At 44.6% G+C, this 15,133-nt stretch overlaps 3 protein-coding genes across 4 annotated transcripts in view; 1 reads left to right on the forward strand and 2 right to left on the reverse strand.

The window, feature by feature from the left end:
- Positions 1 to 15,133, reverse strand: part of LOC144695227 (uncharacterized) — a 384,420-nt gene that overhangs the window by 355,388 nt on the left and 13,899 nt on the right. The window lies entirely within an intron of this gene.
- Positions 1 to 15,133, forward strand: part of LOC144695231 (uncharacterized) — a 407,499-nt gene that overhangs the window by 338,604 nt on the left and 53,762 nt on the right. The window lies entirely within an intron of this gene.
- LOC144695195 (uncharacterized) overlaps positions 1,600 to 15,133 on the reverse strand; it is a 161,309-nt gene continuing 147,775 nt past the window's right edge. The window contains exon 2 of the mRNA XM_078566082.1: positions 1,600 to 7,592. Within this exon, the coding sequence (XP_078422208.1) occupies positions 5,916 to 7,592 (1,677 nt within the window). The 3' untranslated portion in view covers positions 1,600 to 5,915. The remainder of the gene's footprint in view (positions 7,593 to 15,133) is intronic.

Consider the following 15,133-nt stretch of genomic DNA (forward strand, 5'->3'; position numbering starts at 1 on the left):
AACTGTCAAGTGCCTTCTAACAATCCTGTGTACATTGAAACTTCTTGTTCTTTTTTAATAGTTCAGTCAATGGAGCAACCACACTGCTAAAATTGGGTACAAATTTCTGGTAAAACCCACTCATGCCCAGAAATCTCAAAACTTCTCATTTTGTTGTAGGCACTGGGAAATCCATGATAGCCTCGACTTTCACATCTCTCGGAGCCACCTTACCATGTCCAATGGTATGGACTAGACATGTAACCTGCGCTTTTGCAAATTCACTTTTAGCCAAGTTCATCACTAAATAATCTCCTTGTAATCAATTAAATAATTATTCCAGATGTTGTAAATGCTCCTCCTACGTTTGACTGAAAACTATCAAGTCGCCAATGTAAACAGCACAATTGCTGAGTCCTGCAATTACGTTGTTTGCTGGTCTTTGAAATGTTGCAGGTGCATTTTTCATACCAAATGGCATGACTTTAAACTGATACAGTCCATCTGGTGTCACAAAAGCCTCTACCTCATTTGCTGTCTCCAATAACGGTACTTGCCATCTCTTTTTAGCAAGTCAATCGTTGTGATAAATTTTGATAGTCCCACTTTCTCAATGCAATCTTCCAACCCTTATATAGGATATTAATCCACTTTTGTTGCTGCATTCACCTTCTGATAGTCCACACAGTCTTTGTGTTCTATCCGGTTTCGGTCCAAACACAACAGGTGAACACCAATTACTGCAACTAGACTCAATTATATCATTTTGAAGCATATATCCAATTTCTTTCTGTACTTGTGATAACTTTGTCAGATTTAAACAATAAGGATGTTGCCTTATCGAAGATGGAGCTTCTACATACACATCATATAGAGCTAAATTTGTCCTCCCCAGCTTATTCCCACAAATAGCTTTGTGTGACTGCAATAACTTCTCCAAATCACTTTGACACTTGTCTGGAAGGTAACTCAATATTACATTTAAATTTTCAAACACACTCTTACTATCCAATTTGATTAGAAGAAAATCAATTTCAGAACCCTTCGTTTCTACCTGTTCTCTTTATCTACCACCAATAATACCTCCTTTTGGTCTTCTTCCCTGTCAAAGTACCAGTTAAGCATATTTACATGACACCATCTGCTCCTTTCTTCTACTTGGTGCATTTATTAAATAATTTACTTCACTCAGCTTCTTTTGAATCCTGTAAAGCCCACTAACCCTTGCCTTTAAATTGTCACCCAGTACTGGTAACAGAACTAGCACCTTCCCCCCAGCAACAAAACTATGAGCTGTAGTTTTCCTGTCTGCCTTCACTTTCATCACTTGCTGTGATATCTTTAAATATTCCCTAGCTAACTCACATAGTCTGTCCAATCTTTCTCTGAAGTTTGATACATAATCCAAGAGAGTTGTTTCTGAATTTTGACCCACCAATTTCTCATGAATCAATTTCAATTGTCCTCTTACCTCATGACCATAGACTAGATTGAAAGGACTAAAACTTATCGATGCATTAGGAGCTTCCCTGATAGCTAATACCAAGAACGGAATTCCCCTACCCCAACCCTATGGATAGTCCTGGCTATACGTCCTCATCATAGTTTTTGAAGTTTGATGCCATCTTTCCAAAGCTCTTTGTGACTCATGATAGTAAGCTGTTGACACAAACTATTTTATCCCCAAACTGTTCATTACTTCCTTTAACAGCTGTGACATGAAATTTGAACCCTGATCTGATTGTATTTCTTTTGGTAAAACATATCTTTAAAACATTTAGTCAACTTCTCCACAATTCTTTTTGTTGTAATATTTCTCAAAGGTATCGCTTCAGGAAATCTTGTAGACACATCCACTATGGTCAGCGAGTACTGATTTCCACTTTTAGTATTAGGGAGGGGTCCTACACAATCAATCATGACCCTAGTAAAAAGTTCCTCAAATACTGGAATTGGAATTAAAGGTGCCGGCTTTATCACGGCTTGTGATATCCCTATCACCTGACATGTTCTACAGAATTTGACTACATCTCTATGCAATCCAGGCCAATAAAAATGCTTTTGTATTTTCGCCTGTGTCATTCTAATTCTTAAATGTGCCCCCATTCGAATTTCATGAGCTATTCTCAGGGTCTCATTTCTATATCCAAATGGTATAACAATCTGATGCACTTTCCTCCAGATTTCATTTGCTGAAACATGATAAGGCCGCCATTTTCTCATTAGAACCTTATCCTTAAGGTAATAACATTCTGGAATACATTCCGCCCCTGTTTCTGAGTAAGCTGTCTGATATAACTGTCCTATTTGCGTATCTTTCTTCTGTAACTCTACCAACTGCCTCCATTCTTTCTTCCTGAACAACCTTAGCAAAAACAGTGTCAGCTAATTGGAATTTCACATCTTCACCCTGCCGTTTAACTTCCTGTTCTTCCTGTTTCAACCTGTGAGCCTGTGATCTTGTTATCACACAATCTGGAAACAATCCAGGATGAGCTCTCTGCAACACATCTGTAGAAAACACCTCTACAGGCTGCTCAACTACCATAGGCATCATCCACATCTGTGACCCAGCTATATCGTTACCTAAAATTAATTGAACCCCTATAATGGGCAATTTTTCCACTATTCCAACAATCACCTCACCTGTTTTCCACTTACACTTTAACTTTACCTTCCACAATGGAATAGCTTTAGCATCTCCATGAACCCCACTTATTATCACCTGTTCCTACAATACTCCCTCCGAACAACAAATATCACTATGCCACAATATTAAGGATTGACGAGCCCCTGTGTCTCCTAAAATCTTAACATCTTTACCTACTCCACCCTGAACATATGCAAAGACTTCCCCATCACATACAAAATCTTTAAACATTTCTGCAATCTGTTCCTCAGAACTCCCTTGAGCAAATTGTGAACATATTCCCGGCTCTGAAGAAGCGTCATACAGGCTTGAAATGTTCACTCGGTTTCCCTCTCCACAGATACTGCTAGGCCTGCTGAGTTTTTCCAGCCTTTTCTGTTTTTGTTCCCACTTCTTTACCTATCACTGATTCTTCCTGTTTTACCTGTACACAAACCACTGGTTTTTCCTGTGCCTGAATCTCAAGACCCACAACACTTTTACTTCTAGAACTTTTCTGCACCTCAATAATCCTAACAGATTTTCCCTGTAATTTCCAACACACTGACTTCATGTGTCCAACTTTATTGCAATGAAAATACCTCAATTTTCGAATGTCATTTCTACCCTCAGCACCTTTTTTATTCTGAGAAAAAACTTGCTGGGAGTTTCCACCTACTTCTTCTCTTTCCTGACTACCCATCTTCCTTTCTCCTTCCCACTTTCTATCCATCTCTGATTTAAAAGGGTGATGAGAAAAGGTTTAGATCTATGAACTAACTCATAATCATCAGGTTTCTCTGCTGCTTGTCTTGCTGTTTCAACCCTCCAATCCTCCACATGAGTTCTTACTACCAAATGAATTGAATCTTTAAATTATTCCGAAAGGATTACTTCTCCAAGAGCTGCATATGTCATCTCTATCTTTAATGCGTGTATCCACCGGTCAAAATTACTTCGTTTTACTGTCTCAAGCTCAATATAAGTTTGCCCAGGCTGTTTTCTCATATTCCTAAATTTCTGCCTGTATGCCTTAGGAAATATCTCATATGCACTCAAAATAGCCTTTCTTACCACATCATAGTTCACCGACATTTCTTCAAACAGTGAAGCATAAACCTCATGCGCTCTACCCACCAACCTAGATTGTAACAACAATGTCAAGTTTTCCTGTGGCCATTTCATCTGTTTAGCTCCCTTCTCAAATGACAAAAAGAATGCTTCAACATCTCTTTCTTCAAACTTTGGAAGAGCTTGCACAAATTTTAACATCTCCCCACTGAGTTCTGCTCTGGAAATAAGTCGTTCCTCACCATCTGGTGTTTCTTTTTTAACTGCCAGCATTTTAAGCTGGAATTCTCTATCTCTCTCTTTTTCTCTTTCCTCCTTTTCTAACCTCGCCATTTCTAATTCCATTTCCTGTTTTCTTTCTCTCTCCTGTCTTTCTGCCTGTTTCCTTTGGAATGCCCTTCCTCTTTCCTTTTCGTTTTATTTCTCTGCCCTTTCTTTTTCTGCTGCCTCTGGTTCCAATTTTTTCATTTGCAACTGAGTTTGTTCCCATTCCAATGATCTACCCCTTGGAGGACTCAGTCTCTAGGTTATTCCTTCCAATTTCAAGTGCTGTGCTATACCTTCAATTGGGTCTGATTTCCTTAACCCTGCAGGTAATCCTAATTCCATTAATTTAGCTTCATTTGCCTTTTATAAACCAACCAAAGTTATAACTTCAACTCTCAGACAAGTCTTAGCAACTGTCAAAGCCATACTGCAGTCTCACCACTTTTAAAAAATAACCTTACACCAACTCCTGAGTTCAAAGTGCTTCTCGTACTTGTAATCAATCCCAAACCAATTAAGGAATTTCAAATAGATCCCGCAAAGTTCCCCCAATTTTGTTATGGCACAGTGGATGGTAAACACCAAGCTGCTCAAATCTCAGAGGGAAAATTGAAACAGCTGCCACAACTGTTTTGCAATGTGTATTTTATTACAACATGCATGCTTTGAATTCAGTAGTAATAAGTCCACCGAGACTTAGAGCTTTGTTACAAAACTAAATTAAACATTTATTAATAGAAGATTTTAAGCACATACATAGTTCTACAAATTACTACTCCTATAATAACTCCTAACGCCCCGAATTAATCTGACTCCCAGTTACACCTCTACTAAGGCAACAGTAAAACAAAATAGATTTCAACACACCCAAGCAAAGCACACAATACCCTGGATAGGGATGTTCAAAGTGAGTTTTCTTAGTTTCGGTTCCTGTAGACAGCAACTTGATACACAGAGGCTGGAGGCTTTTCATACTTGCTTTAGATCGTCGAATGCCTTCTGTTGACACATAACCTCATCTCCTTTATACATGTTTCTCCCTTTTAATGTAAATTCCTTTGTTCCAATATGTCTTTGCAACTTTACTTTCCTCATAATATAAATCTTTCATAGTACTCATATTATCAGTACCTTTGGGAAAAATAAATACACTGTTTGGCTTAGTTTTTTATGGCTAGGTGTAACATTTTACCATCTCTTTGAAATTCATACTAAACTAATTTATCTAAAAAATGCAAAGGTTCCTCACCTCTCACATTTTAAAACTTCAGCCATCTTTACATATTTAACATTTCAAACCTAACTTCCCTTTTGATAACTCAAAAGCTCCAGACCGGCTGCCTCTAATTCAATTAAATCCACCCCCCCCCCAACCCACACACACATCCATACAGAGAAACTAATCCAAACCCCACTATTAACCTACCTTTACAATAAATCACAATAACATTATGAAATTATTATATTTTCATGGCACTTGTCTCAAACTCAGACCTGAATGGGTTCTCACTAGTGTGGATCCACTGATGCTTCAGGAGATCGGAGGATTGGGCACAAACATTGCACCTCAATGGTGCACTCTGCTGGTGTCCAGGGATGGTCAAAGTTATCAAGAAAGCTATACCACATAACACAATTGGTGGGTTACCCCTTTATGCGAATAGGCTGGTGTGTACTGAGGTTTGCTGACTGTGTGAAGGCTTGGTCACACACCTCGCACCTGAAGCATTTCTCCCCTGTTTGGATCCTCTGGTGTCCCATGTAGGTTTGCTGATGTTCCAGGTGGCGTGCAGGCTTAACAATTCACACTGATAGGGTTTCTCTCCTGTGTGAGTGCATGGATGGGCCAGAAGGACTGCTCACTGTGTGAAAGCCTTATCACACACTTAACACCTGAAGGTTTTCTCCTGTGTCAATCCTCCAATGGACTAAGAGGCTCATTAACTGCGAGAATGATTTGTCGCACATCTCACATGTGAATGGTTTCTCTTGTGTGAATGCGTTGGTGGTTACGGAGGGACGTTAAATGCGAGAATGACTTATGGCACACCTTGCATATGAACGGTTTCTCCCCTGTATGAATGCGGTGGTGAGTGCGGAGGTTCGATAACTGCGTGAAAGATTTGTCACACACCTTGCATGTGAATGGTTTCTCCCCAGTGTGAATGCGCTGGTGGTTGCGGAGACTCACTAACTGCGAGAATGATTTGTCACACACCTTGCATGTGAATGGTTTCTCCCCTGTGTGAATGCGTTGGTGTGCGTGGAGGTTTGTTGAGATTAAGAATGATTTATTGCACACCTCGCACATGAATGTTTTCTCCCCAGTATGTTTGTGTTGGTGTGTGAGGAATTGCAATGAATTTGAGAATGTCTTGTTGCATAACCTGCATGTGAATGGTTCCTCCCCTGTGTGGCTGCGTTGGTGTTTGCGGAGGTGTGATGACTGTGAGAATGATTTGTTGCATACCTTACAAGTGAATGGTTTCTCTCCTGTGTGACTGCGTTGGTGTATGCGGAGGTTTGATGACTGTGAGAATGATTTGTGGCATACCTTGCATGTGAATGGTTTCTCCCCTGTGTGACTGCGTTGGTGCATGCGGAGGCTTGATGACTGCGAGAATGACTTGTCGCACACCTCACAAGTGAATGGTTTCTCCCCTGTGTGAATGCGTTGGTGTACGCGAAGGCTCGCTAACTGCGAGAATGACTTGTTGCACACCTCGCATGTAAATGGTTTCTCCCCTGTGTGAATGCGTTTGTGCAAATGGATGGAAGATGAGTTCAAGAATGATTTGTTGCACACCTCGCATGTGAATGGTTTCTCTCCTGTATGACTGCATTGGTGTACCCGGAGGCTTGCAAACTGCGAGAATGACTTGTCACACACCTCACATGTGAATGGTTTCTCCCCTGTGTGACTGCGTTGGTGAACGCGCAAGTTCGTTAACTGTGAGAATGACTTGTCGCACACCCTGCATCTGAATGGTTTCTCCCCTGTGTGACTGCGTTGGTGGACGCGGAGGTTCCCTAACTGAGAGAATGACTTGTCGCACACCTCACATGTGAATGGTTTCTCCCCTGTGTGAATGCGTTGGTGTTGATGGAGGGATGATGAGTGCAAGAATGATTTGTTGCACACCTCACACGTGAATGGCTTCTCCCCTGTGTGACTGCGTTGGTGCACGCGGAGGTGCGCTAAGTGCGAGAATGACTTGGCGCACACCTCGCATGTGAATGGTTTCTCCCCTGTGTGAATGCGTTGGTGGTGACAGAGGGTTGATGAGTTTAAGAATGATTTGGTGCACACATCACACGTGAATGGTCTCTCCCCAGTGTGTATGTTCTGGTGCATGAGGAATTGCGATGAACTCGGGAATGACTTGTTGCATAATCTACATGGGAATGGTTTCTCCCCTGTGTGAATGTGCTGGTGTACACGGAGGGTCGATGACTGTGAGAATGATTTGTTGCACACCTCGCACGTGAATGGTTTCTCCCCTGTGTGAATGTGTTGGTGAACACGGAGGTTCGCTAACTGTGAAAATGACTTGTCGCACACCTCACACGTGAATGGCTTCTCTCCGGTGTGAATGCGTTGATGTTTGCGGAGGGTCGATGCCTCGAAGAATGATTTGTTGCACACCTCACACATGAACAGTTTCTCCCTGGTCTGAATGCATTGATGTATGCGGAGGGATGATGATCTTGAGGATGGTTTGTCATACGCTTTGCACGTAAAAGGTATCTGTCCTGTGTTATTACTCTGTTGCCTCAGGACATCAGATGACTGTGTAAAAGCCATCTCACAAACATCACCAGTTTGTCTCCAGTGTGATTCTCCTGGTGTCTCAGGTTGTTCAAAGGCGCCAAAAACTCTTTATCTCAAACCTCACACTTGAAGCGTTTCTCTTCCATATAGCTCCCCTTGTGTTCACAGTGGTGACAACAGTTCTACCTTGCGCATCAGCAGATCGTGCGAGTCTATGGAACTCTCCTCTCACACCTGACAATTGAACAGTCTCTCACCTGTAGGAATGAGTTAGTGGTTCATGAAGCTTGATGAATGATTGAAGTTCTCACCATACTTGGAGGCCACTCACACTTCTTCCCAGTCTCACCCTGACTGATCACCCGCAGCTGAAAGGTTCAGAAAGGTTGGTTCTGATGGAAGGCTCCACACCACTGATCAGTTTCAGATCTGATGATATGTCAAAACTCCCTTGGCCTGACCGATTTCCTGATGATAGTTTCATTGCCCAACCTTCTCTGTGTTGAGCAATGCTGTGAAGGGGCTGGATGTCTTCCCGCAGTTGTGCTTTTGTTCCTTGGGTGATGGTCAGGATCTATCTGTGATGTCTATCCTCTCTGTATTCTCTGGTGTAGTACGGTGCAATCCTTCTGTAAAACAGGAAAAGGAAACATGATTTCCTCCAACTCCCTCTCCCCCTTTGCCGAAGGGACGGTTTCCTCAGTTAGAGACTGTTCCACAGTGAGTGCCAGTCTGCTATTCCCCTGTGTGGGGGATCAAATGCAAATCCTTTCTTTTTCCTTATTTGACTGTCACACACTCTCTGTTTCCAGCAGGGACACTGGATAGTGACCAGCAGCAGACGACATGGCTACTTTCTTTCCTTCACTCAGCCTCCCATCTTCCCAGGCACCGTGAGGACAATGGAAAAGACAGTCAGGCGGAGTGTAAAACTGGTCATCAATTCACTATGAGCTCGAGTCGTGCTGGCGAAGACCAGTTTTACCTTTAGAGTATATGTTTAATATAAAAAAACACTCAGGAGAAATGTTAATTCAATGGTGATTTTGAAATTTCTCCCCTTGTTTTACACAATTATTTGTAGAAAACACACCGGGCAGGAAGTGCTAAGGAAAGTCTTGCTTCAGTGTAGCTGATTGAAGGGTTCTGGTTTATCCTGGGAAATTAGATACACTGCACTCGCTCAGACTGCACATCCCAAATTCAGCTATCAGCCACAGCACAGGGCAAAATTATCAAATCCAAACCCAAGCTTTTGGGGAAGGCCAAGGCCTTCAGGTAAAATCTTTTCAGAAGGTATTAAAAGACATTTCAATAAATGTTTCTCTGCACCTCCTAGATAATTACACCTCACATTCAGTAATGACCCATCAACAAAACTCAGCCTGTAAATCAGAAGGGAAATGCTTTCAATAAACACACTCAATATCCAACACACAGCTCCAGTCAAACAGTTCAGCACAAAGCACCGAGTAAACAGCTCTCTCAGCTGGATCTTCTCACACAGCATAAGGGGCATTTCCACAGCTGATTCCCCACAGGATAGTCAGGCTGCCTGAACATTAGTGTGGATATTATGTGATGTAATTATTATAAATTCTGTTCCTTCACTCACCGTCTCCTCACTTGGTTTTGAGTCCCTACAGGAAGTGAAGCAGCTGTGGAAGAGGAAGAGGAGAGAATGGGCAGAGTGGGTGGGCTCTCTGATTGACGTCTCTCACAGCCAATCCAAATATTTCTGGAGTAACACTAGTCTCCTGAAGCTTGGGAAAGTGACCGGTGAAATGGAGGCGACTTTGAGCAGCAGATCAGGAGGGGATTTAAACTTGTCATTGTCCCATCTAAATAAAACCTCACTTATTGCAGCTGCTGTCTCAGTTCCCCCGGTAAATGTTTGACAGAGATTTTTAGTGTGGGAATAGCATTCTTCATCCTCTGAGTCCTTCAAACTGACATCATCAGTGTGGGATGTGCATCCTCAGATGTGTTTGACAGCAGATCAGAAGAGGAAGACCCACAGCATCTAAGGCAGTGATGACGCGCAGTGGTGGAATCAGCACATGTACAGGAGGGAGGGGCACAGGAGAGAGAGAGAGGTTGACATGAGAAAGAGAGGGGGACACGGGAGAGGGAGGGGGACACGGGAGAGGGAGGGGAGCACAGGAGAGAGGAGGACACAGGAGAGGGACGGGGACACGGGAGAGGGAGGGGGACACAGGAGAGAGAAGGGGACATGGGAGAGAGAGGGTCACGGGACAGAAAGGGGGACACGGGAGAGAGAGGGGACACGGAAGAGAGAGGGGGACACAGGAGGGGGGTCACGGGACAGAGAGGGGACATGGGAGAGAGAGGGACATAGGAGAGAGGGGGGGAATGGGAGAGGGGGTCATGGAACAGAGAGGGGGACACATGGGGAGTGAGAGAGGGGGACACAGGAGGGGGGACACGGGAGAGAGAGGGACACAGGAGAGAGAGGGAGAGACACGGGAGAGGGGAACACAGGAAAGAGAGGGGGACACGGGAGAGAGAGAAAGGGACACAGCAGAAAGAGCAGGGATCATGGGAGAGGGGGACATGGGAAAGGGGGACACGAGAGTGAGAGGAGGACACGGGACAGAGGGGACAGGGGAGTGAGAGTTGGACATGGGAGAGAGAGAGGGGGAACACGGGAGGTAGAGGGGGACATGGGAGAGAGAGAGGCACATGAGGCAGAGGGGCATGGGAAGGAGGAACAGAGAAAAGAGTGGGAGGGGAGATTGAAACAGTGTTTCAGGAGTGACTCTCAGCGAGGGAGTTTGACTCGGGGAGTGAATTTGGGAGGAAGTCTGTGCTCAGAGAGCAACACTGTGACTTGGGGAGAGTGATTTGGAGATTGATTCCAGGGTGACGATCTCTGAGGAAATAAGGGACAGTTAGACCATGGAGGAAGGCGGGCCAGTGTTGGTGAGAGCGAGGGTGCTGGTGGAAACTGGGGGTGGGTCAGGTCGGGTCGGGTCAGGGGGTGAGTGGAGGACCGGTGCTCTCTGACAATAGGAAGTGCCACCCAAAATCCAACCTTTCTGATGAAAGGTCATCTCGAGCTGAAATATTTTCTCCCCACAGATGCTGCCTGACCTGCTGAGTATTTCCAGAATTTTTTGTTTTTATTCTAGTTTTAAAAGCACAGAAACAGACCATTTAGCCCATCTGCTTTCTCCCAGGGCTTGTGTCCAGTCGGTGGGGCTGTTATCGCTTGACCCACTTTTGCCTCTTCAGTTGTAGCCAGAGAATCTCCTGCAATGGTTAATTTTCCCACCCCCATCGCTCTGGAGTCCGACCAAGGGTCTGTCCTCGGCCCCCACCTCATTTCTCATCCACACGCTGCCCCTGTGTAAAACCATCTGATGACCTGATGTCAGATTCACAGAGGGTCTCTTACAATCTGTCCCATTTTACCTGGAGTCTGAAAGAAATGCCCCTCACCACCAGACAAAACAGAAATCTAGTAGTAAAGGAATGGCAAGCAGACAGCTTCAAGGAGAGAAATGATTTGAGGACCGGGCCATGGAGCGGAGCACCTTAGATCTACAATCTTAACTGCGGCAGGGGCTAAATGGAGGTCAGGCCCTTCAGCACCAGTAAGGGAGATGGATTCAAAACTGGGAGAGTCAAACTTTTATACTTTTACTCCACAGTCTGGAGAAAACAGTCTCTCACCAGTCACAGAAAACCAATACAAAATAAAAACAGAATTACCTGGAAAAACTCAGCAAGTCTGGCAGCATCGGCGGAGAAGAAATCAGTCAACGTTTCGAGCCCTCATGGCTCTTCGGCAGAACTGAAGCATAGTTTCAACATGGGAGAAATATAAATTGGTTTAAGGTGGGTGGGGGGGAAGAGACACATTGAGGGTGTGGTGTGAGCAGATAATCAAAAGATGTCAGAGACAAAAGGGTCAAAGAGGTGTTGAAGGTGGTGGTCTTTGTCTGAGAAAAGTGCTAAAACCAATAAAACCAGAAAACCAATGTCGAATGTAGTCCCATGTTATCCATTTAACCAAGTTGATGGGGGGGTGAAGGGAGGAGGGAGGGGGTTAAACAGCTGCGATCCTGGTCCCCGCCGCCCGGGGCTGGGATTTACAGGTGCGCACCTCCAATTCCAGCCCCGCCCACGTGACAGCCGCACGGGCTCGCGCTTTCTCAGATTCGAATTCCCGAACGCTGGGCGCCAACCGCCGCTGCGCACGACAGTACTACAACGCCCATCAGCCACCGCGGGCTGAACCTCCTCTGATTTGATACCGGCTCTCAGTTTGTTGGCGCGGGATCACATGCAGCATGGGTAATGTAGTTCCAAACATGTAAGAGTCTATCTCCACGACTCCTGCACGGAATTGGGTGGAGCAGTGAACGATTAAAATCCCGTCCCTATTCTGAATGGCTGAGTTGCGATTGACGTTATTGTGGGCGGGATTTCAATGTATTCCTGTTCCTGATTGGGTGTGGGAGATGTCAATCAGAGAGCCCACCCACTCTTTCCTCTTCTACAGATGGTTCATTTCCTGCAGGATCCAGAAACCAGGTGAGGAGACGGTGAGTAAAGGAGCAGAGTTTATACAGATTGTATCCCATAATATCCATACTAATGTTCAGGACTGAATATCCAGTGAGTGAAGGAGCAAAGTTTATACAGATTGTATCCCATAATATTCACATTAATGTCTAGGACTGAATATCCAGTGAGTGAAGGAACAGAGTTTATACAGATTGTATCCCATAATATTCACACTAATGTTCAGGACTGAATATCCAGTGAGTGAAGGAGCAAAGTTTATACAGATTGTATCCCATAATATCCACACTGATAGACAGTGACTGCTAGTTGAGTGTTTATATCTTAATAACATACCCTAAGGGTAAAACTGGCCTTTGTCAGCATGAGATGAGCTCATAGTGAATTGATAGCCCATTTTGCACTCAGCTCAACTGTCTCTTCCATTGCTCTCAGGGCACTTGGGAAGATAGTGGAGCTCGGCGGAGAAGAGTAAGTAGCCACTTTGTCAGGAGAAAATCATGCATCTTTTCCTGTTTTACAGAAGGATTGCACTGTACTATGCCAGAGAATACAGTGAGGATAGACAGTGCAGATTGATCCTGACCACCACCCAAGGAACAACTACACAATTTTTTTTTAATTCATTCACGAGATGTGGGCTTCACTGGCTGGGCCACCATTTATTGCCCATCCCTCGTTGCCCTTGAGAAGTTGGTGTGAGCTGCCTTCTTGAACTGCTGCATTCCATGTGGTGTAGGTACACCCACAGTGCTATTAGGAAGGCAGTTCCAGGATTTTGATCCAGCGATAGCGAAGGAACGGCGACATATTTCCAAGTCAGAATGTTGAGTGACTTGGAGGAGAACTTGCAGGTGACGGTGTTCCCATCTATCTGCTGCCCTTGTCCTTGTGGTGGAGGGAGTGAATGTTTGTGGTGCCATTCAAGCGGGCTGCTTTGTCCTGGATGGTGTCAGCTTCTTGAGTGTTATGGGAGCTGCACTCATCCAGGCAAGTGAGGAGTATTCCATCACATTCCTGATTTATGCTTTGCAGATGGTGGACAGGCTTTGGGGAATCAGGAGGTGAGTTGCTCGTCACACGATGCCTAGCCTGTGACCTGCTCTTGTCGCCACAGTATTTATATGGCTAGTCCAGTTCAGTTTCTGTTCAATGGTAACTCCCAGGATGTTGATAGTGGGAGATTCAGCGATGGTAATGCCATTGAGCATCAAGGGGTGATAGTTGACTTCTCTCTTGTTGCACATGGTCATTGCCTGATGCTTGTATGGCGCGAATGTTACTTTCCACTTGTCAGCCCAAGCCTGGATATTGTCCAGGTCTTGCTGCATTTGGGCATGGACTGCTTCAGTATCTGAGGAGTCGTGAATGGTGCTGAACATTGTGCAATCATCAGTGAACATCCCCACTTCTGATCTTATGATGGAAGGAAGGTCATTGATGAAGCAGCTGAACATGTTTGGGCCAAGGACATGACCCTGAGGAACTCCAGCAGTGATCTCTTGGAGCTGAGATGACTGATCTCTAACAACCACAACCATCTTTCCTTGTACTAGGTATGACTCCAACCAGCGGAGACTTTTCCCCCTAATTCCTATTGACTCCTGTTTTGCTAGGGCTCCTAGGTGCCAGATTCAGTCGAATGCGACATTGATGTCAAGGGCAATCATCCTCACTTCACTTTGAGAGTTCAACTCTTTTGTCTGTGTTTGAAGCAAGGCTGTAATGAGGTCAGGAGCTGAATAGCCCTGGCGGAACCCAAACTGTGTGTCAGTGAGTGGACTATTGCTAAACAAGTGCCACTTAATAGCACTGTTGATTACCCCTTCCATTACTTTACTGATGAAGTGTGCGAAGACATGCAGTCCCTTCGCAGCATTGCTCAACACAGAAAGTGTTGGCCAGTGAAACCATCATCTGGAAATTTGTCGGGTCAGGGGAGTTTTGATATATCATCAGATGTGAAACTGGTCAGTGGTGTGGAATCTTCCATCAGAATCAACCTTTCTGCAGGTTCGGCTGTGGGTGATCAGTCAGGGTGAGGCTGGGAAAAAGTGTGAGTGGATCCAAGTGCGGTGAGAGCTTCAATCATTCATCGAGCCTCATGAACCATAGAAAAGTTACAGCACAGAAGGAGGCCATTCGGCCCATCTTGTCCATGCCAGCCTGAGGACACCCAGGTGCCCTTTCTAATCCCACCTTCCTGCACCCGGCCAATAACCCTGCAGCTTACAACACTTTAGTTGCAGATCCAGGTACTTTTTAAAAGAGTTTAAAGTTTCTGCCTCTACCACCAACTTGGGCAGTGAACTCCAGACACCCACTACCCTCTGCATAAAAAAGTTCTTCCTCATGTCCCCCCTACACCTTCTACCACTTATCTTGAATCTATGTCCCCTGGTTCTAGAATTCTCCATCAAGGGAAACAATTTTATCCTGTCCACTCTATCTATTTCCCTCATAATTTTGTACACCTCAATCAAATCACCTCTCAGCCTTCTTTGTTGTAAGGAAAATAACCCCAACCTATCCAATCTCCCAGTGACTCATTCCTACAGGTGAGAGGCTGTTGAAGTGTGAGGTGTGTAAGGAGGGCTCCACAAGTTGATAAGATCTCCCAACACAAAGAGAGCCACACGGAAGAGAAAGTATTCAAGTGTGAGATTTGCGATCGAGCCTTCACATGGTCATTGACACTTGTGAATCACCGACGTATTCACACTGGGGAGAAGCCATTCACATGCAAGGTGTGTGACAAATCATTCTCAATTTCATCAAACCTCTGAGCACATGAGCGCATTCACACAGAGAGGAAGCTATTCAAGTGTGACGTGTGAGATTAAGTCGATTAGGATTATATTCGC

The sequence above is a fragment of the Cetorhinus maximus genome, chromosome 21 (genome assembly GCF_964194155.1).
Source record: "Cetorhinus maximus chromosome 21, sCetMax3.hap1.1, whole genome shotgun sequence".
Taxonomy (NCBI): Eukaryota; Metazoa; Chordata; class Chondrichthyes; order Lamniformes; family Cetorhinidae; genus Cetorhinus; species Cetorhinus maximus.